Source organism: Trachemys scripta, chromosome 7, assembly GCF_013100865.1.
Source record: "Trachemys scripta elegans isolate TJP31775 chromosome 7, CAS_Tse_1.0, whole genome shotgun sequence".
Lineage (NCBI taxonomy): Eukaryota > Metazoa > Chordata > Testudines > Emydidae > Trachemys > Trachemys scripta.
In genome coordinates this window covers 87,037,505-87,061,160 of record NC_048304.1, presented here as the reverse complement: position 1 = coordinate 87,061,160, position 23,656 = coordinate 87,037,505, and the positions used below count along the sequence as shown (strand labels likewise).

Here is a 23,656-nt window from a genome sequence, read left to right as displayed (position 1 = left end):
AACTTTCATGTCAGAATACCTAGGCCCCCGTCACACAACAATTGTGCCAACAAGCAGAAACACCATGGTGACATGGCACTGACCAAAAAGAGGCACCAAAAGAAAGAAAAAACAAATATCAGTGTGTCAAAAGAAAGAACAGGCATAGAGCAGCAAAAGCAGTACTTAGCCCTAAAGACTGGTGCTCTCTCCCACTATAGCAGACACTGAAGTAATGATACAATGGTGTCAATCTATAAAACCACACTGGAACTGACTAGAAGACAAGGCTATTAGGAAGAAAAGAATACCCAATAAAGTGTAGTTAGGATCTGCTGAAACAATGGCTCCCAAGGCACAGGCTTGTGCTGAAAGCTATTTCATTATGGTAAAGAAGAAATTGAAAGGTCAAGGACAGCACATAGACTTTGCTGCAGATGGCACATGACAGCCAATAGAAGCCTGTCAGCTTCTGCTGCCCTGAACAGAGAGGTATATGCAATGTAGTTGTAGCTGTGTAAGAATCCAAGAACAGATATTGAAGGGACATGGTGGGTGAGGTAATATCTTAAAATGGACCGACATACGTGTGTGAGCGAGACAAGCTTTCAAGCCACAACTGAAGAAGAGCTCCGTGTGGCTTCAGAGCTTGTCATAGAAGTTGATCCAATAAATTAATCCACCTTGTCTCTGAGTAACGCTAAGGAAGCTCTGCAAGTCTCACACTAAGGGGTTAAGACTCAAGTGTGAAAATTCTGTACAGACAGCATCTTTAGAGAAAAATCGTAACATTAACGCAGGTCTGCACAACATGCGGCCCGCATGGGCTCATTGTGCGGCCCGCGGGGGTTGAGTAGATGGGCTCACTGTGCGGCCTGCAGGGGGGGGGTGAGTAGACAAGCAGTGGGTGAGGGAGGGGGGCTGAGTAGGGGAGCGAGCGGGCAGTGGCAGGGAATGAGTAGACGAGCCGGGATGGTGGAGGGCTGAGGAGGCGAGTGGGCGGGCAGTGGCGGGGGGTGAGTAGGCGAGCCGGGGCTGAGGAGGCGAGTGGTGAGTCGGTGGCTGACCTGTTCTACTGATCTGGTCTTGCTCCCATCCCCTCTCCCAGGGCCGGCTCCAGGCACCAGCAAAACAAGCAGGTGCTTGGGGCGGCACATTTGTAGGGGCGGCATTTTGGCGACGGCCATCATAGGTACCGACTCCGGGGCATGGGAAAAAAGTGCCCTCGCTGCCCCAGCTCGCCTCCGCCTGCTCCCCTGAGCCCGCCGCCACCGCTCCGCTTCTTCTCCCTCCCTACCAGGCTTGCTGCGTGCGAAACAGCTGTTTCGTGCAGCAAGGCTGGGAGGGAGGAGAAGCTGAGCGGCGGGCGCTCGGGGGAGGCGGTGGTGGTGGAGCAGAGGTGAGCTGGAGTGGGGAGCGATTCCTCTAAACCCCCCCCCATTACTTCCTGCGTCCCCCCACCCTAGCTCACCTCTGCTTCTCCTGCTCCCCTGAACGCGCTGCTGCTCTGCTTCTCCGCCCTCCCTTGCCTGAGAGGGACAGGGGAGAAGCGGAGCGGCGGCATGCCCGGGGGAGCAGGCGGAGTGGAGGTGAGCTAGGGCGGGACGTCATGGGGGGCCCGTAGGAAGCAATTGGGGGGAGAAATGCGGCACGCCAAGGGAGGAGGCGGTGCTGGGGATTTGGGGAAGGGGTTCGGAAGGGGTGGAGTTGAGGTGGGGTCGGGGGCACGAAAAAGAAAGGGGAGGCGGGCAAAAATTTTGTTGCTTGGGGCGGCAAAAATCCTAGAGCTGGCCCTGCCCTCTCCAAGCGTTGCAGCTGTCCAGAGGTGCCTGCCTTCCACGCCTTCCTCATTCACACCTCATTCATTCAACAGGACAATCGATTACAAAGTGGGGGGAAAGATCTTATTCTACTTATAGCAAAAAGACATTTTTCTTTTACCTTAATTATACTACCTTAGGGGCCGCTATAACATATTACCGACGTTCAATACTGCTGTTTTGGTGGGGCGGCGCGGGGGAAGAGGGTTTAATTACGTGGGGCAGATGGTGTGCGGGGGGGGTGTTGTGTTTCAGGGGGGCTGGGTGGCGCTGGGGGGGGGGGTTGGCGGCGCTTGGGGGGGTTTCGGCCCTCAGTTGTTTTCTTTGGAGTAATATCGCCCTCGCCGCTTTATGAGTTGTGCAGGCCAGCATTAACGCATGCTTACTAACAGCATATAAAAGGGCTTCAAGCCAAGGAATGCCACGATCACCAGTGTGAGTTTCTTCAAATACCTGCATTGGGTTGACTTTTTTTTTTTAAGGCAGAATATATTGATTTCAGCGGGGATATCTGCTTAAACAACTGGTATGTGAGCCGTGAGCTATTCCTGGGCAATTCCAATCGGAGCTAAACGAGTCAAAGAAATGGCACGGTGTGTGCGACGCAAAGCGCATGGCAGGCTGCACAGTGCACACACATCATCGGAAAAGGCTCCGTAAATCACGTGTCTGCCTCTGTCTCTCCTCCAGCTCGCAAATCGTTGGGGCAGGAGCCGTCCTAGGCACCGAGCTCTGCTACCACCTAAACGGGGCCAGCTGGGCTTGAGCTGCCAGCCTGAGCCCGAGCCTCGAGGGGGAGGGACCCAGCCGCTATTGGTCCAGCCCCGCCGCGGGCACCTCTACGCCTCCCCACTAGGCCCCGGTAGACGCTACAGGAGCAGCGCGCCGTACTCCCCGCTCAGCCCCGCCCTTTGCATGCGCCATCCTCCTCCTCCTCCCGCCCCCGTCCCCCGGTTCGGAGCATGCGCTTTGAGGCCTATACTGTCCCGAGGCCCTGTTCCATCTAGGCGGGATCCACTTCTTCCCACATTGCACCGCGACAGCAGCGCGCGCGACTCTGACCGGACGAGCGTCCTGTTGTTTTGTGTGTCGGTGCCATGGCGGCCGCGCTGCTGGGCCGGGCCCTGGCCGCTCTTCCCAGCGCCCGGCACATTCTCAGGTGAAGGCACCGCCCGGGGCTAGCGGCGAAACTTCGGAGTGAGCTGGTCCCCTGGGGCTCCTGGTCCTCCCAGCGCATCTGTCTGCATCCCGCCCCAGCCACCCTCCTCCCGTCCCCTCACTCCGCTTTCCCCCTATGGGCAGCGCCCTCGGGTGCCCCCCGCGCCACGTCCCATCCTCTCCTGCAGGACCCTTCGGGCATCCTCTGCGCATCGTTCCCTTCTTCCGTTCTCCCATGTGGCCCTCTTTGCTCATAGAAGGGAGCGTGTCCTTGCGTGGGGGTGATAGTGTAGACCACTGTAGACTTCAGTGGCCTGGGAAGTGGCTGACCCAAGCCTGGTTACAGATGCGGAGTTGTTTCTGGAGGAGCTCCTGTGCATTTGGGCCAGGAATATGATGGGCTGTAAATGTTAGTTGTGGGCTTATTCTGGAGTCTGGTAATGCTGCTTACATCTGGATTGTAAACTAATGGTCACGTTATTTATTTTGAAGTGTAATTTACAACTGAGTTTACATATTGATGTATTTTTAATATCTGATAACTTTGCGTGTCTTAAAGATGCAGTACTACATACTCAGTGGAGAAGTGGTTTTCAAAACAGATCAATTCAGATAATCCTCCAAAGCGACCCTTAACAGCCTACTTTCGTTTTGTAAAAGATCAGCAGCCCATTTTTAGAAAACAAAATCCAGGTAAGGAACTCTAAAGAAATTTAGCATTAGAATAAATGTTATTTTTGTTTAAAAAATGCTTAGAAACGTAAATATAATCATTTCATTTTTAGTATGAATTTGTTAAGATGTGTTGGCAGTTCTGTTTATAGAACCTAGTTTTATTTCAGATGTGTGTGCTTTTTTCCTTTGGCTTAAAAAACTAGATAAGCATTCGAGTCAAACTAAGTATTATATGAATAAATAAACTTTAAAAGAACATATTAAAGTGATAAAATCCTGTAAAATTAAATATCAGTATTGAATGTTAGATGCACATACTACTCATACTTTATATTAGCTTTAAAAAATTTGAATTTTAATTCATTCAGAGTAGAATAAATATTTGTCATATGGACAAGGTACTTAATATAAGAACTTCAAAAAAGAACCCCATTAAATATTTGCGTTGTAATGATTAGCATTCTTCCATTGCATGTGAATATTTCTTTTCATGCACATGAAAAAGGTAATTTTTGATTATGTACCAATGCCCAGTACAAGCTTTTATCCTGATGCTTTATCTAGTAATTTGCTGAGCTTTGAAAATGGTGGGTATGTCCATAACCTAAATTGGGAAAGGGCAAATATTTTTAAGAGTGGGTGTCTTTTCCTTGAATACTTTTAGTTGTCCTAAAGTATGTGTATGTTAAGGTTTTCATTCCTATTCATAGCCAACGAGAGCTGCAAAATTGAATATTGTTCCGATATAGAAAAATTCATTTGGGAATGAGGAAACTTGGTCTAATTGAGGATTACTGTTTGTAGAAATGATTGTTTTAAAGTATTGAAACTAAATTATGATTTATGATCATCTTGGACAAGTTTTGAGGTAACTCACTTTAAACGATAAACAGTTGAGAATTCTTAAGTCATTTGGCTCTAGAGAGGTTATAATCAGAAAGTTCTCCTATTAAAATATGCTTGAAGATCTTGTCCAGTTACCTACGTAGATCCCAGTGCATGATCTCTTCCTGTGCCTTAGGCTTTGTCTACGCTACCAAATTTTGTCGCCCAAAACCGCCTTGGACACCACCCTGAAACTGACAGTTAAGGCAGATCACAGAGCACCAGTGTTATGCATTCCTGGTATGAAATATTAAGATGTGCTAACACATTCAATGCTAACTTAAGGGATGCATGGAAGGAAGATGTAGACATATAGAGGACAATAATATAGCCTAAAGGTGACAGATATGAATAACTGTAGCAAATTATTCATCTGGGGGAAAAAACACTGTTGCACTTGTCTCATTGGGCCAATATAGAAGAGTGTTTCAGACCACAGTTGCTGCTGGAGCATCCATGAGCCATCCAGACAGGATCTATAAAAATCCCTACATTGTAAATCTATGCTATAAACAGCACCATGCGACACTCCCCTTTCAGAATTGCTGGGGAAGTATCTGACAGCTGAGTGTGCTGCTCCCTTTTGGGAACAAGGAAGAAATCATTGGCATGCTCCTGCTCTGCCCTGCACTAGGAACACAGCAGCCCCTGCTTTGACATTCCTCAGCACAGAGATCTCACAGAGTTACTCATGATGCCACTCCCGGCAGCTGAGGAGGCTGTGGGAAAACATGGAGGGAATCCTCCCAAGATGCTCAGCGATCAGCTCTGCCTTCCCATAACACTGCACTGTGGGATACATACCCACAGTGCATTGCTCATGCTGTCGATGATGGTGCCCACAATGTGGATGTTATCTGTCGACAGAGGAAGCAAGTGTGAACACCCTTTCGCGTTTTTTGTTTTGTCGACCTTTGGGTGTCAACATAAGTTTTGTTGACAAAACTTGGTAGTGTAGACAAAGCCTTAGTCTACAAATTAGTATATTCCATCCCAGGGGCACAAAAAGTTTTTTGTAGACCTGATAAAGTATTAGTGTTCTTCATCTTGATAAAGTTCTCCTTCTTTTCTCCTAAAAACTAATAGTCCATGGTAAAATGTGGCATTGTTGAGTGGAGTTGAAAGGAGAGGCTGTCTGTCTTGTCTTCCTATATTTTTGAGCCTGGATGCTTAGGTTCAGTCATGTCAATAATGGAAAAGCAGAACTGGCATTTTTGGAAAGTGTGTTGGGGGGGGAGGAATTGAGCCTGTGCCCTTTCCCTCACTAGGATGTGTAAAGAAACCCTTGAAGGATTTTTGTCAACAAAAATCTTAACTGCTTCTATTTTGCAAGTTCAAGTCCTGTTTGACCTGAAAAAACTTTCTGATCGAAGAATTTGTGAAATGATATTACAGAAGTAAGGAGTGAAAGCTAATTGAGAAGGGAAAGGCATTTTAGGCAGAGTCTCTAAACCATTGTTTGGAGGAAATTGGGGATTGTTAACTTATTTAATTTCAATGATTGACATTTTAGATGAAGTACCTGCCATTTGAATATTCAACACCACTTCTCATTAAGTTAAGGTGTAAAACTGAACCTGTACCTGGTCTATTCCAGCAGATCCTCTGGCAAAACAAGGAAAGTTGAGACTTGACTTTCCTGGTATTTCTAAGTAAAAAACAAAAACAAACGGAAACTTTAAAAAAACAAACAAACAAAAAACTCTCTGTATATGCAGTGTAAAGAAGAAAAAAGAAATATAAGCCCAACTTCTAAAAAATTCTGTGTAGGTCACATTAAAAAAATGCCTGTTTAAATAGTGACATTTAATCTTTCCTTTTAGGAATAAAACAAAATAAAATAAAATAAAATCTTATTCACCTGCTGTTCACAATTTCTTGTACTGGCACATTAGGACAGGTTTTATGGAAAAAGAATGTCTGTGGCAGAAAAATACCAGTAGCAAATTCTTTCCTGGGGAAAACAAAAAACATTTTAAACATTAAAACAGGTTCAGTTTTCTTACTCTCTTGTAAACTAAGAAGTTAAAAATTTCTTCTGTTTCACAGATGTGAGCATTTTGGAGATAGCAAAAAAAATTGCATATGCTTGGAAAGAGCTACCAGTGTCAGAGAAACAAGTAAGCTTGATTTTTTTTTTCTTTTGTTTTATGCTCTTTCAGTTGCATATTGAGTCTTATTTTTATGTTGGCTAGGTTTGGTGTGTCTTATCAAAGGAAATTTTGTTGACAAGGTTGTAGCATGGCAACTTATAGTATCTGGAGTTCTCAGATTTTTGGGAAACCTCACTCAGGTTTTAGACCTGGGTATGGGACAAATGGTATTGCAGAAATTGATCTCTCCTACTAATAATGAACAAGGATAAAGTGTGTACTTATTCTTTTAGAACTGTTGTTTTAAACACTTGATCATAAAGTGGTGTTGACTGATTTGCAGTCCTTAGCAAATGGCTCAACTTCTTTCATAATGAGAATTCTCAGAGGTCAGTACTTTTGGACAGTTGCTCACCTTCCCTGAGAGAAATGTCATGGGATTCTACAAGGTTCTGTTTTACTCCCTTTTGACCAATTAATATATGTAGTTATTCTAATGGTTAGGAAGGAAATACATGCCATTGTGTTTTTTAGTGTGTTAAGCAAAAGCTCTGTTTGTTTTTTTTCCTCATCTGATCCTATTGGAACAAATTACTTGGTATCTCAATGAGAGCTGGCTGAGGTTCAATCCAGAGGAGACTGAAATAGTATTTGTAGGTTGTTAAGCAATTGGAAGGATTGGCAAAGGCTATAGTGACACCCCGAGGGTGCATGGTGCTGTTTGTAGCATAGATTTATAATTCAGGGATTTTTATAGATCCTGGATGGCTCATGGATGCTAACGTAGCAACTGTGGTCTGAAACGCTCTTCTATATTGGCCCAATGAGACAAGTGGAATGGTGTTTTTTTCCCAGATGAATAATTTGCTACAGTTATTCATATCTGTCACCTTTAGGCTAGACTATTGTCCTCTTTATATGTCTACATCTTCCTACCATCCGTAACTTAGGTTAGTATTGAATGTGTTAGCACATCTTAATATTTCATACCAGGACTGCATAATACCTGTGCTCTGTGATCGTCATTAACTGCCGATTAGTCTCAGGGTGAAGTTCAAGGTGTTGGATTAAGATATAAAATTCTAAATGGTTTGGAATCTGATTAACTTGAAATTTGTCTGTCACCGTTTGATATTTATAGGTGTGGGAATGGGCTTCTGGTGGGCATTTTCTAAGAAAGGGACTTCAAATCTGGAAATCTTTGTTCTTCCACAAGAAGCCTGGCTTTAACTTTTGGGGCCTGCTGTTAATGCAATTTTTTTTCACCCTTGGGTGTTCGTGGAAGAAGCAAGCTGAAGTATTTAAGATGTTTAGATTTGTGATGGTTGTATTGGGGGGAAAAAACTATTACAAAGATTTTAATTTTGATATTTAATTTTAATTGTTATAGATTTATACTATGTGCTTTGTAATATGTAAGTGAAATAAACTGCATAAATCTTGTTGCTCAGAAATAGCACCTAAACTTGATGTATTATAGAAAATAGCTATTCCGAGGGGTCCCACATGATTATACTAACCTATATACTTCCTGTTTCTCTTGGTCTCCTGTCTTTGTGCTGTTATGGTAAATGAGACTCCCATTTTGTGAGAGATCACATAGTACAGTCTTTCCTCCTGATGAGATTATGATCCTGGAGTTCAGGCTCTAATCTGTTGAAAGTAATTTCTCTAAAGGTACTATCTGTGTGAGATTTTTCACTTCTGGGTCTTAACTTCTTAATGCAAGACTGGGAAACTTGTGCGTTACCTCTCCTTTTTATCCTTGAGGGCAGCAATAGAGAGGTAGAGTATGAGCTAGGGTCCCCGGTGCAATTGCTACCCAATGCAGAATATAAATGCTGCCCTTGGAACATTCCAAGCCAGTTCCTTCTTGACAACAGTTATAAAAGGAACTCCCTGTTGGAGGCAGCACCTGACTGTCCACTGCTCCAGTTCTAGCCTGGTTTCCAGTAACATATCAGGTATTTATCTTCATATTTCCTCTCTGCTTTCCTGTCAAATCTGCTCTGTTAGCTATACTTTTGAGGTCTTTGCTTTGGGTACTTTGGTGACTCAGCACTTTGGCACCTGCTTTGGAGCTTGAGTGCAATTAGTTTCTGGTACTCTGCACTACTTCGGCACTCCAGCGCCAGTCATCTCGGCCCAAGCATCCTTGCTGTGGTGCTAGCAGTGTTCTAAGATTAGTTCTCAGGACAAATTTTTGGTGGCCTCAGAGTGCGGCCACCAATTCTTGGTGGTGGCCACTCTCATATTTTTTTCCCTAAAATACTTGATTAGCTTTAGGAAAAACAAATAAATATGCACATATACACGTCCAAATCATTGTAATTTATTTATTGCTAGCTAGTAAGTCTGTTGCGAAAAGTGATAGTAACAAACAAGAATCATTTTTCACAGCAGACTTACACAGCCCTGGCATGCCTTGGGACAAATTAAGTCCTGGATGGGGGGGTGTTAGGGGCAATGGGGTGTGTGGGTGGGTGGCTGGGGGAGGCAGCGGGGGGCTGGAATCTGAAGCCCTGTGACCAGATCCCAAAGCCCCATGGACGGGGGATGGAGCCTGAAGCTGTGCAGCTGGAGCCCTGGGGTGGAGCCCGAAGCCCCGCAGCCGGAGCCTGCTGCCCTGCTTTCCCAGAACTGAAGCCCAAAATCTGAGCCCCACTACCCCAGGGAAGGTGGGGAAATCACTGGCTGCCTGCTCCTCCATGGTTATGCCTCAGGTGTCTCCAGAGGGTGGCAATGGCCAACCCCTGCTGGCAGCCCCGCAACCAACGCCAAGGCGGTGCATCCAAGAGAAACAGGGAGGGACGGCTACTTTGTGAGAGGAGGGAATTGGATGGTATTTGAGGGAAATCAGGAGAGTAACTCTTCAGCTGTTCTTGGGCTTGCATGCAGCCAGCTTGATAAGTGACAGAGCTAGTGTACTCTGAGTTGTTACAGCTGTCTCTGAAGCCAGACAGGAGCATTCAGAAGCATTAGGAGGCCCATCACTGGTGTAGTTGCTGCATTAGCTCTTAACTAATGGAATCTGATATAGTGGTAGTTAACACATTGGTTAGCTTTTCAATCCAGATGATGGTGTGTACCATTGATACCATGAATGCATAATATGATACATACATGGCAGAGGGTCTAAAGAATAGTTCTATCGAATTACTGTTGTGTCGATCATGAAGTTACTTCATCCTGAAGACTAACTCCCATGGATTATGTCCCTCCCAGGGAAAGGATGGGCAGGACAAAGATATGGGGCTGTTGCACATGGGAGATGGGGAGCTCATGTTACAAGAACTCTTCTTTGCTAGAGATGATATGCATCTCTGCTGCATTGATTATTTCTAGGGACTCTGTGTAGCCTGATGATTCTGTTTATTGCAAGGCAGGCCAATATCTGTACCCTGCTATAGCCTGCATGGTTTGGAAGGCTGTTTGATCTTTAGAGTGTTTTAAAGCAGTGGTTCTCAAACAGGGGTACTTATATCCTAGGGGGTACACAGAGGTCTTCCAGTGGTATATCAGTTCATCTAGATATTTGCGTACTTGCACAACAGACTACATAAAAAGCATTAGCGAAGTCAGAATAAACTAAAATTTCATACAGACAATGACTTGTTTATACTGCTCTGTATACTGAAATGCAAGTACAATATTTATATTCCAGTTGATTTAGTTTAGAATTATATGGTAAAAATGAGAAAATAAGCAATTTTTCAATAATAGTGTGCTGTGGCACTTGTATTTTTATGTCTGATTTTGTAAGCAAGTAGTTTTTAAGTGAGGTGAAATTTGGGGAACATATCAGACTCCTGAAAGGGGTACAGTTGTCTGGAAAGGTTGAGAGTCACTGTTTTAAAGGTAGAATGTTTAGCTGAAATTGACAGTTATGTTTGCTTTCTTTGGTTGCTTTCATGATTTTTGTGCTTATAGACATATGAAGCAGCTGCAAAGGTAGAGCGGGAAGCATACAAAGAAGAACTGGCCAAATACAAAGCACAGTTAAGTCCAGCCCAGATAGTAGCTTTGAAAGAAGAAAGGAGACAAAAACGGGCAAAAAGAAAAGCAATGAGGAAAAAGAGGGTAAGTACTCAAAATGTGATTTCATTTTCCCTTTTAAGGTAACTTAAATGTATTAATCTGGTTGTTTCAAATGGTTATTAAACATGATTACAATGCAAGGCTAGAAATAATGTTTTAAAGGAATGCTGTCAGGTTAAAAATCATACTTAAATCATTACTGATGTTTCCTGTAATACTTTAGTTTATTAATTGATTACTTTATTTAATTTGCTTCTCACTATGCTATACTTTTTTCCATTTCACTTAACTGAGACTGTGAAAATAGACCAGCCAGTTTCACCTTCTGGTGCATGAGAATCAGCACAGTCCTGCAGTATTTGGTTGCGTATGTTGCAAAGCCAATTATTAACCCTTATTTGCCACAGCCTGAAATAGTCCCCTCTGCCACGGTGAAGATGGCAGATAATTTCAGCAAAAAGAACAAGTAATAGTGACTAGGTAGCAAGTGCTCCACTCCAGTTATTTCCCATATGGACAGTGTCCTGGAAGAGGCCTGTCAGGAGGGAGCAACAACACCAGAGGTCTCCAAGTGGAGGAGGTGTCCTGGAAATAGCTTTTCATGAGGATTCAGTCCACCAGACCCCGAATTTCTCAGCTCCAGGATGTTATCTAGTTGACTAAGCCTCCCCAAAACCATTGTAGCCACCAACACCTATACTAGACTGGGTAGTAAGGTTGGCACTTCACATGTCCTTTGTATCAGAGTAAGAACTCCAGAATTAAGAAATGTAAATATTCTCCTTCCATTCCTTCTGTGATGGGTTCACCCTGGGGTGCCACCCGGAACTTGAGTACCACCGAGCCCCCTAACCCACCAGCCTGGGCTCCTTCTCACACTGTACTGCTGTGACAAGCTGCAAAGCCCTCCAGCCTACACTTTCACCAGCATTCATACAGGTAAGGGACACACCCAGCTGCAGTTACACGCAGACTCTCTAACCATCAGCTTCCCAGCTTGGGACCCCAGAGCAGTACCATCCTGCCCTGATCAAATCTGGTCAGTATATGGGTTTAATATGCAGTTCGTCTTTCCCTCAATGTGAAGAGAACAATGCACACTTGTGGTAACCAAGCAGAGATATTCCCCAAGCATTCCAGTCAAAGCTCACTGGTTTAGATTAAAATAAAAACAAGTTTATTAACTACAAATGGTTATTCGATTTATTAGGTTATTTGATTTTAAGTGATTATAAAGGATAGCAACAGATCAAATCAGATTATCTAGCAAATAAACAAAAAACCCACACTAAGTTTAATATACTAGATAGATTGGATATGAATTAGCAGATTATCACCCTAAGAGATGATACAAGCAGGCTGCAGATCCTTAAGGGGCAAGATGCACTTGCTTTACAGCTTGGAATCCCCAGGTGTTTCATACACAGGCTAGAAATCCCTTTAGTCCAGCACTTCCCCCAGTTCAGTCTTTGTTCCTCAGGTATTTCCAGGAGTCTTCTTGTGTGGGGAGTGAACAACCACAGATGATACTCCCTGCCTTATATAGTTTTAGCATATGGCAGGATCCCTTTGTTTCAAAACTTGGTTCCCAGGCCAGTTTGTGGAAAAATACTGACATCCCAAGATGGAATCCAGAATCATGTGACCTGGTTACGTGTCCTTGTAGAGTCATAGCAGCCATTACTTACAGGCTGTTAGGAGTGTTCTCAGTAAGGCTCACCAGGTGGGAGATAAGCTTCTCTGACAGGTTTCAGAGTAACAGCCGTGTTAGTCTGTATCCGCAAAAAGAAGAACAGGAGTACTTGTGGCACCTTAGAGACTAACAAATTTATTAGAGCATAAGCTTTCATGGACTACAGCCCACTTCTTCGGATGCATCCGAAGAAGTGGGCTGTAGTCCACGAAAGCTTATGCTCTAATAAATTTGTTAGTCTCCAAGCTTCTCTGAGGGCTTGTTGTTTTCTCTAATGGCTTATTGCCCTGAATAGGCCTTTCCCAATCAGCTATCTAGACTAAAAGCATCTTGTCTAGTGGGCATCGCCCAGGTGTAGCTACATTTAAAATACAGATACGTAGTCAATATTCATAACTTCAGATACAAAAAGATAATGCATACAAATAGGATAATCATATTCAGCAAATCATAACTTTTCCAATGACACCTCACATGACTTATCTTGCATAAAATATATCCTAATTATGCTATAATCATATCATATAATAATATTACTATGAAGAATATCAGGTGCAGTGTCATACCTTCATCTTCCCCTGAAGAAGAGGAACTTTTGGATTTAAAACTATAGGTAATGGAAGAAACAACTCAGGAAAAGCTCTTTAAAGCAGACTGTTTTGATCTAATGCTTTGCAATGTAGTTACCTCTCAATATGAGTCCAGAGCCTGTCCAATGAGTGCAGGAAAATGCTGATCGGGGTAAAGTGAAACTACAAAACAACTTCTCCATTGTCCTAAAGAAGGAGCTGTCTATCTTTCTCTAATCAATGCTTGAAAATATCATAAAATCACAATTGGCACAATCCAACAAATGGAGGTTCCCAGGCAAGGCCAGAAATTTTATACTTTTTATACTCTGTTTAGTATCAAAGGCAAATTGTTAACCTACTTAATTAAGATAGATGTGGCAGGAGCCTTACTAATAAATTAACCACTCATTTTTGTTCAAGGAGTCCACTGATAGCGAAATAAAAATGATCTTTAGAAGAAACTGAGATGTTTAGTGCAGCCCTCCACACTTCAGTTCATGTAGCTAGTCATGATCCTTTCCTCCAATAGGCTCAAATGTAGCCTATTGTCTCAATCTGGGTTAAAATATGAATCGGTTCACAAGTGAAGACTAGTTTAGTTTGGTGTTAGTGTAAACCTTAATTGTCTTATGTCCACAGTGTAATGCAATTTTGCATAAGAAATTGATCTTTTTGTAAAATGCTGCTTTTTTTTTAGTAAGTGTAAAATGGTCAATAAAAAGCTAATGGTATAATCAGCTTTGCTAAAATGAATTGAAACAAACTATAAATGTATATAATCAGTGAGTTGACTCATTCACAGAAAAATAACTTCTGCCTTCTTACAATTTTTTAGGAATCAACAGTGCTTGGAAAGCCTAAAAGACCTCGTACTGGCTTTAACATTTTTATGTCTGAACACTTCCAAGAAGCTAAGGGAATTTCAGTTCAGGTAAACAAGACAAAATTGGTTAACTTTAGATTTCTTCATTGTTAAAACAAATTTGTTGCATTCAGAAAATTTGTTCTAGCTTCTGTTATGGGTAACAGTTCGAACAGTTCAGTGTTTCTGGATCTTTCTTTGCTAGGCAGAAGTGTGAATTTTTAGGGCATGGTTGAACGCTTGCTGCTAATTGCTTGCTATCCAAACTGAGCCACTCAATGGATACATGGACTTAATAAATCAGAAAGTCTTGCAGTACTGTACACTCTGAAGACTTACTCCCTCTTATTCAGTTACTGGAGAATTCCATTTTTCCCTGCTTCTTTCTAAGGCCTGGTCCACACTAACCCCCCATTTCGAACTAAGGTACGCAAATTCAGCTACGTTAATAACGTAGCTGAATTCGAAGTACCTTAGTTCGAACTTACCGCGGGTCCAGACGCGGCAGGCAGGCTCCCCCGTCGATGCCGCGTACTCCTCTCGCCGAGCTGGAGTACTGGCGTCGACGGCGAGCACTTCCGGGATCTATTTATTGCGTCTAGAGAAGACGCAATAAATCGATCCCAGAAGTTCGATTGCTTACCGCCGGGTCCGGCGGTAAGTGTAGACCTACCCTTAGGTCTAAACACAGGGTTGCATCACTTTAATGAAGACCTTGTCTGCACAAGAAATTTGCACCAGTTTAACTTCAGGTGTGAATTTAAACTGATTGGAGTAAGTCATGTGTGGACATGATGACTTTGGTTAAGTATGGCTTATTTTTGGATGAGCTTCAGCCTGTTCCAAATTAACTTAAACTATAAATAAGCCATATAGAAGGTTGCCCCAGTTTAACCAAATCAGCACTTATCTATACAGTGAGGTAATGCATTCTACTGGGTGTGATTTCTAAAGCATGCTAATGTGTTGATTGATCTATGTAGATCCTGCTAGTGTGCCATAAAGGTTCCCTAGTAAACTTTAACATACATGTTTCAAACAGCACTATGTGAAAGCACACCAGCAGGATCTACAAATGCAAAACATAATTAAAATAGATTCAAATCATGATAAAGTTGATCTGACTGGATAGAAAACTATATTTAACCCATGCTTAGTATCAAGGCCACTAATTTCCTAGCTGAGTGGAAGGAACTCTTTGATATCCTGCAATTACATTTGATTATATGGAGAGGGTCAGCGAGTGATGCAAGGCATTTTTCGCTGAGGTGATCCATTCATATAATCAACCAGCTTATTTCCCTAGAACTAAGATGATCAGGAATAGTAAGTGTAAACTGTATGTCTCGTGAAGGTATAGGTCAGTGGCTCTCAATCTTTCCAGACTACTGTATCCCTTTCAGGAGTCTGATTTGTCTTGTGAACCCCCAAGTTTCACCTCACTTAAAAACTAACTAGATGGGCCACAACAGGAAATATATAGATGATCCCTTTGGCAGACTACCCATAAGTCTGCCCATTTATGCTTGAACTAGTTAATTGGTTTTTGTTTCACTTTTGCATTGGAGCAGACTTTTAGTGATGGGGAAGTATCCACCTATGCTTGGGGGATTGCACCAATGCAGCTACATCAGCAGCTGGCCACTGATAGCTGTAATTTAGGCCATTTGGCTCCTCTGTCTCTCTCCAGAGTAGACAAGGCCTAAGGCACTCAAGTGTTAAAAGTCAGACTATCACCTATGAGTGGTGTATTCATTCCACCTTGTTTAGTCTCCTCTTCTTGCTCTCTGCTTACCTTCCTTGTACCCTCAATTCTCCATCTGTTTTCTAACATCTGCCTACCTTCCAATTCAGCAAACACCTTCATCTTCTATCCTTACTTTCCCCCCTAACCAATTTTATTCCTGGCTAGCTAGCTTCCTCATATTTAGCCCTTCCCTTTTGTGTGTTTTCCCATGTTTGCTCCCCCTAGCTCTAGTCACCTTTCTGTGACGTTCTGGGTGCCCATGAGCAAGTCAATTCACCTCTATTTCTTCATCTGTAAAAAGGTCAAAATTACCAGTCCCAGTTTACCTATTTCATGAAGACTTTGACAGTATTTATAAAGTTCAAATAATATTTACAAACAGAGTGAAATAATCAAGATGTCTAATTTGTAAAGTACATGCAGATAGCACTTCAGAGATTTTGGTCATTTCCTTGTTGATGCTTGTTCACAAAATAGTGTGTGCTGGTATTCTGTACTGGTACATACTGTCCCATCTCAAGCAGTGCACAACTTTCCATTTTAAGAGCACGAAGAATGGTGGTTTTTACTGGAATCAAAGGTATTTGGCTGTCAACTAATTTTGCTTTAGGAGGACTTTAGTCCCTTTTAGCTTATACGCTTGAGAATCTCATGATCCAAATTTTTTACATGAGTTTGAGAGAGTTTGTATTTTGTAGGCAAAGATGAAGAATTTATTTGAAGAATGGCAAGATCTATCCAGTTCTCTAAAGCAGGTATGTGTCTAGCTTTTGGTGAGGCTCCAGTTCAGCTAAGTGTTATCCAACTACAGAATGACAGTTTAGTCATTCTGACTCCAGAACACGCTTGTAAATTCCAGTTACACCGACCTTTTATTATAGTTAAAGTGCGTTTTTTACTCAAGGATTTTATTTTCATTTATTTTATAAATTCTTGAATCCAATTACACTTCAAGCTGAAATGTCTCATATTGATTCTTAACACAACAGTGACCACTTTTTAAAAAATATTGATAACATTTCATTAAGCAGTGGAATGGGTGGGTGTTGTTGGGGAGGAATATTGATTCCTGAGTATGAAAGGAAAAAACAGTTAAATTTTTCAAATTAACTTCTTGCTTTCATAAATGAAATTAGATCTTTTTAAAAACTTCAAACTAGTAATGGATTTGGTTCCCATGGAGAATGAGATCTTTTGCTATGTTTAATAGAAATTTTAAAAATAACCGTTACATGCATGGGAAAAATCTTACTTCATGTGGCTTTTTTTACTGTCTTTAACAGTTAACTGAGGTATGATGCTTCAGATCTGTATATAAGAATATTTGAAGCATTCCACATTAAAATAGTATAAAAACTAGGGCTGTTGATTAATTGCAGTTTACTCACGTGATTTAAGTAAAAAAAAAAAAATTAATCACGATTAAAAAAAAAAACCCCGCAATTAATCGCAGTTTCAATTGCACTGTTAAACAATGGAATACCAGTTGACATTTATTAAATATTTTGTATGTTTTTCTGCATTTTCATATATATTTTATTCTGTGATGTAATTGAAATCAAAGTGTATAATTTTGATTACAAATATTTGCACTGTAAAACTGATTTTTAAAAAAATAGTATTTTTTAGTTCACCTCAGACAAATAGTGTAGTGCAATCTCTGTTGTGGAAGTGCTACTTACAAATTTAGATTTTTGTTGTTTTACATATCTGCACTCAATAATAAAACAATGTCAAACTTCAGAGCCTACAAGTCCACTCAGTCCTACTTCTTTTTCAGCCAAGCGCTAAGACAAACAAGTTTGTTTACATTTACAGGAGATAATGCTGCCCTCTTCTTATTTACAATGTCACCAGACAGTGAGAACAGGCCATTCGTATGGCACTTTTGTAGTCGGCATTGCAAGGTATTTACGTGCCAGATATGCCAAATATTCGTATACCCCTCTGCGCTTCGGCCACCATTCCAGAGGACATGCATCCATGCTGATGATGCTCGTTTAAAAAAAAAAAGTGTTACTATTCTCCCCAAGAAGTTCAGTCACAAATTTAAGTATGTCCCCTGCTCTGTTTTACCTGCATTCTGCCATATATTTCATGTTATAGCAGTCTCAGATGATGACCCAGCATATGTTGTTCATTTTTAGAACACTTTCACTGCAGATTTCACAAAACGCAAAGACGGTACCAATCTGAGATTTCAAAAGATAGCTATGGCACGCGACCCCAGGTTTAAAAATCTGAAGTGCCTTCCAAAATCTGTGAGGGATGGGGTGTGGAGCATGCTTTCCAAAGTCTTAAAAGAGCCACACTTCGATGCAGAAACTACAGAACCCGAACCACCAAAAAAGAAAATCAATCTTCTGCTCATGGCATCTGACTCAAATAATGAAAATGAACATGTCGGTCCACACTGCTTTGGATTGTTATTGAGCAGAACCTATCATCAGCATGGACGCATGTCCCCTGGAATGGTGGTTGAAGCATGAAAGGACATATGACTCTTTAGTGCATCTGGCACATAAATACCTTGCAATGCCAGCTACAAAAGTGCTATGTGAACAGCCTGTTCTCACTTTCAGGTGATATGGTAAAAAAGCGGGCAGCATTGTTATCAGATTTGCCCATTACTTTGCGGTATGCTCATTTATTCGGGTTACTCTTCTGGGGAAGGAGATTCTGTAATTCTATCAATGTACTGCTTGTGTTTTCATATGGAGCTCTACTTCTCCCTTCTGCAAGCCCCCTCCCAATGGAGCTATGCTGCAGGACCTAGGTTCCCTAGGACTGGGTTTCTCTAGCCCCAAAACCTGACGGACAGGCACGCACGTGCACATGCCCCTGGGCTCCATGGACTGGGTCAAGCAGCACTTTCAAGCTGTTACCCTTATGCGTCCCAGATTCAGCACGTCCCTATCCCCACTCACAACACAATTGTACTGGCAGTAACCTACTTGATGAGCAAACCCCACAGTATTTTGCGCGCTGCAGGGATCTTTAGCTTAGGTAAAAGAAGCGTTGCTGTAGAGTGAATGAGGGGAGATAAAAACACAAAAAAGTAAAGTTCAGCAAGAGAGAGAGAAGCAACCAACTTAACCATAAAAGTTATGTATTGAATAATAGTGATAACTACACAAGGATGGCTAAAACAACGTAACGTACATTATTAAAGGTTAATACCTAAGGTAGAAAGGAAAACAGAGAGAGAGAAAGAGGGGGATCTCACCCATTCCATGAGGCTTGCACTGGTCGGGGTTCCCAGGTGATGGTGGAAGGGGAGGGTCCTGAATGCTGGAGACAGGCAGACCCCCCAGCACGATCAGTCAGGAGAAGATGGAGTTCCAGTGGAACTGATGCATAGTTTGGATCTAAGCATCAGAACCCTGACTAGAGGGTGAGTAGGGATTTTTGTAGAGAAAATACAGTTGTTCAGGGGAGAACACTAGATTTGTTTATAGGTAAGTTGAAGACTCAAAGGTTTTCTTTAGGCTAGACAATAGGAGCTGATCACTCTTGGCTATGGGTGGTGTTTTCTTCCAGGGAGCTCACAATGCAACTAGGCTGCTTCAGTATTTGGATATCAATTAAGGATTCATTACTAGAATTGGTCTGATAATTGCTGAGCTGGGTGTATGCAGACATAGGTTCATTAGCATCTGGAGCAGAGATTCCCATGATGCAGTGCTTCCCTGCTTTTTCTGGTCCCAGAATTCAGTGTGGTTCTCTGTTCTCCATTCTGTATGTAAATTGAGATGTCTTCCTGTCCCATCTTTCATGCAGATAAGGCTAGGGGAGTTGTCTTTGCTCTCCATTCTGTATGCTAATGGAGATGTCTTAATCTTGTCACCCTTGTCAGGAGGGGTCTAGGTGTGTCTCCCAACGCCCTTCACTGCTCTCTGCAAGTTTTTTCCTCTGATGGGTTTTGGTTTAAGCAGAGGCTGGGGGGGAAGGGGGGGTGTCTTTCATGAGTCAGACTGGATACTGCACCCTGGTTCCCCAAGAACACAGAGGTGTCTGGTATCAGCATTATCTCCTGCAAATGTAATCAAACTTGTTTGTCTGAGCAATTGGCTGAACAAAAAGTAGGACTGAGTGGACTTGTAGACTCTAAAGTTTTACATTGTTTCATTTTTGAATGCAAGGTTTTTTACATAATTCTACATTTGTAAATTCAACTTTCATGATAGAGATTGCACAACAGTACTTGTATTAGGTGATTTGAAAAATACTATTTCTTTTGTTTTTTTACAGTGCAAATACTTGTAACCAAAAATAAATATAAAGCGAGTACGGTACTCTTTGTATTCTGTTTTATAATTGAAATCAATATATTTGAAAATGTAGAAAACATCCAAAAATATTGAAATAAATAGTATTCTATTGTTTAATAGTGTGATTAATCATGATTAATTTTTGTAATCGCTTGACAGCCCTAATAAAAACCCAATTGGCCTTTATTAATCTTGACTTTCTTTTAAACCTGCCATTTCTTGTCCTGAATTTCCTTTGTCCAAATAATGTTTGTTTGAATGTGTAATTGGAGCATACAGCTATTTTATATTTCATATTCTTTCTAGAGAGAAAATCAAATTTGAAATTGGTTGTGCAGAAATATCTGTTTGGTTTCTCTTTCCAGCTTTAATCCTTATGTACCCCAGCTTCATCAAACTTGTACTCCAATGCAAAACCTTAGTGACCTCAGAAATGGTAAGACAGAATCATTTCCCAAATGCATGGAATGTGACAGTCAGATGTACTGATCTGTTGGCATAATTGATATAAAAGAATATGATCTTACTGTTAAGGTTTTGTGTTAAAGTGCAAATTTGAAGTTGAGGTAATTTATTGCTTTTTGGTATTTGTTGGAAACAAAAGCCTTATGGAGTATAGGAGTATATTATCATATCAATAGTTGAATGGAGAGAAATGCACAAGTCTTTCTACTTAACTTTTTATTTCCATTCTTCTAAAGTTTTGGATGGATGGAATTTGTCCTGCTGTAACCTTAACTGCCCCTATACATAGTATTTCTTTGCTAATATTTACTTAGCAATGGGGAAAAGGGAGAGTTAAAGATTTTATCTTGGGATCTGATATGTCTGTGCAAATAGGTAACACACTTCTAATGTGCTCATAAGAAGACTTCATGCAAACAGAGTATATTATATTGTAAGCTCAAGATGGGGACTTGTCTGTCTGGGTGTAAAGCATCATGCTATACAAATAGATTTTCTAACATTTAAAATTGAAAAGGCAGTTTCCTCATGGAAGTATTAAGTCTGAAATCTCAACATGGTTTCACTGCTCACGAGTTTAGTAGAGCATACAGCTAATGCCTAATCTGGTTTAGCTGAAATTGCTTAAAACATTCCAGAAGAGTAAATTTGCAAATTTTAAATATGCAATTGCCTGAATATTCTACTTCAATATAAGGCACTAGGGATGGAGGGAAAATTGAAGGTGTAGAGGAGGCCTGAAGGTCTCAAGAAGCAGAAGACATGATAGCTCTTAAGAAAGTGAAGGTAGAGGTTACTGAGGAATTTGAAATAGACTTTGTCGTTTAAAGAGATAAATAACTTACTATGCAGCAACTTATTAGTGCTTTCATTTGTGAGTGAATTTGCTTCTAAGAAACAGATGCTTCAAATTCTCGTGGAGCATTGGGAAGGGGAAAATGCCATGGGATTTGGCAGAATTTCCATTTACAACAACAGCCAGAATTTTACCTAAGGAAATATTGAAACATCTTAAATGATTTCTCAGACATATCTACAGCTTGCTGAAGATGACAAGGTTCGGTATGAAAATGAAATGAAGTCATGGGAGGAGCAAATGGTTGATGTTGGACGTGATGATCTGATACGTTACAAAAACAGGCTCAAAAAATCAGGAGTTGCAACAGAGAAGAAAACCATAAAAAGGGTTGTTTCAAAAAAGAGGGATAAAACTATAAAGAAGGTTCAAAGAACTAAAGGTTCTTCATCGCCAGAAGTTATGGCAAAATTAAAGACAAAAAGTTCTGAAGAATAAAACTGGTAAATGTTTTATATTTAATTACTTGATTGCCATGACTTTATTCTGCTTGTAAGTGTTAATGCACTTAGCACTAGCACTGAATTTTTGAAAAAAAAAAAAAAAAGATGGTTTATATAAGATATTTAAGAAAAAATTGGGTAAGAGGGATTTGAATATCTTTCTCAGAATTATCTAGAGAAATGATCTCTGCAGGTGTAACATAGTGTGTATAAACCTAATCAACATTAATCAAGCTGTGAATACTTTTGATACTGACTGATTATGATGGGAAGAGCATTCTTGAGCCCACAATAATGCAGACAAGTATTTAGTTTTTGTAATTTATACGATATTTTAATGTAAGCAACCATAATCAACTATATTATCTTCTAGATGTTGTAACTAATTGGGAGGTGAAACTTGGATTTACAACAGAGGTATGTTCTGTTTCCTCCCTAGTGTTAATAGCGCATGTATTAGCTGGAAATAAATGTCTAGCTGTGTATTTTTGCTAATTTCAGTTCCTCTCTCAACAAATGTAAACTTCAGAATTATGTACACATTTAGTTTTGTTACTTGCATCCATATTCATCCGTGTACTACTTTGTATGTATCACTCATCTGTGCATGCATTTAAGTTGAATAGAATAAAAAAATCAATGAGTTTTGTACAAAATACTTTCCCTTGAGTTTTATGCCATTACTTCAAAAATCTGCAAAACACCATTTTATCATTGTCAGTTTTGGGGTAGTTTCCAAGAGGAGCAATACACACTTCTTTTAAGTTATCCACTGTTACAAAACAATGGTTTCTGATTTAGGAATAAAACTGGGCTTTGTCAAGATCTGATTGGTGTCTCTTGGAGCCTTCTCCACCCCTTGCTGAAGTCCGTGGCAAAACTCTAGGCTTCTAGAGAAGTTACCTTTTAGAAATAATCTCCCATTTCCCAAATGTTATTCCAAACTTGTATGTTAAATAACTTACAGTAATTATAACTAACTGAAAGCAATTCCAAATAACTTCATATTTGTGGAATTTTCTCCTTGAATGAGGAAAAAAAGCAAGGAGTCATAGGAAGTTCTGAAGCCTGTAACATATTGACAGTTACAGTAACAGATTGACAGCTGAAGCCCCAGGGCTTCAGCTCTGGGTGGCAGGGCATAGGTTATAGGCCCTCTGCCTGGGGCTGAAACTTTTGGGCTTTAGTATTTGTGCCCCTGGGCCACAGGGCTCGGGTGGCTTCAGGCTTTGGTCCCTTCTCCTGGGGTCATGTAGTAATTTTTGTTGTCAGAAGGGGGTCGTGGTGCAATGAAGTTTGAGAATTCCTGCCTCTGACTAATCTTCCATAACAGTAGCATGAATAAGCTGATAAAACATTATATACAGTGAAAACTATTTGATCATTTCTAATGAAATCCTGGAATATATAAATGGCAATATTGAATAAGAGTATGGAAGGTTGTATTACCTTTGTATTTGGCACTGGGTACTAGAATACTATGTCCAGTACTGGTATCTACAATTCAAAAAGGATGTTGAAAAATCGGAGACAGTTCAGAGAAGAGACATGAGAATGATTAAAGGATTGATTGTTATAAGAATGCCTTATAGTGACAGCTTCAAGCTCAATCTATTTAATATCTATTTTACCAAAATGAACATGAAGAGGTGACTTAATTAGTCTGTAAGTATCTACGTGGGGAGCAGAAACTTGATGATAGAGGACTCTTCAATCCAGTACATTGCATATAATGTTTGTTCCTACTGTTTCTAGCTGTTCAGTCATATTAAGACTGCTAAACTATTATATTTTGTTGATATTACACTTTGATGCATGCAATTGCTGTAGTTAGGACAGGAATAATAGTGGAGGGGGAGAGGGTAGTGGATAATGACCACACTATTTAGCAGTTTAGGCCAGGTGCTATAGGAATGAGAGAAACCCTTGCTGACGTGACCAAGATATGGTAGTCAGTGTTGGCTTCTGACGTGTCACCATTACACTTTAGCATTAACACCCTGCAGCACAGTCTGGTGTATTTTACTCTGCTCGTCAGCCTTTCTACTCACATTGGTTTCCAACCACAAATCCTATATGTGTACATCTTTAAAAATGAA

At 41.1% G+C, this 23,656-nt stretch overlaps 1 protein-coding gene across 1 annotated transcript; it reads left to right on the top strand.

Annotated features, from left to right (window-relative positions):
- The first annotated feature begins 2,799 nt into the window (after positions 1-2,799).
- TFAM (transcription factor A, mitochondrial) lies at positions 2,800-22,197 on the top strand. Its single transcript, XM_034776631.1, has 7 exons — positions 2,800-2,958; positions 3,517-3,650; positions 6,567-6,637; positions 10,541-10,690; positions 13,749-13,844; positions 16,221-16,277; positions 21,286-22,197. Exons 1-7 carry the CDS (start codon positions 2,897-2,899, stop codon positions 21,550-21,552), a joined length of 837 nt encoding a protein of 278 aa, XP_034632522.1. The 5' UTR covers positions 2,800-2,896; the 3' UTR covers positions 21,553-22,197.
- The last annotated feature ends 1,459 nt before the right edge of the window (positions 22,198-23,656 follow it).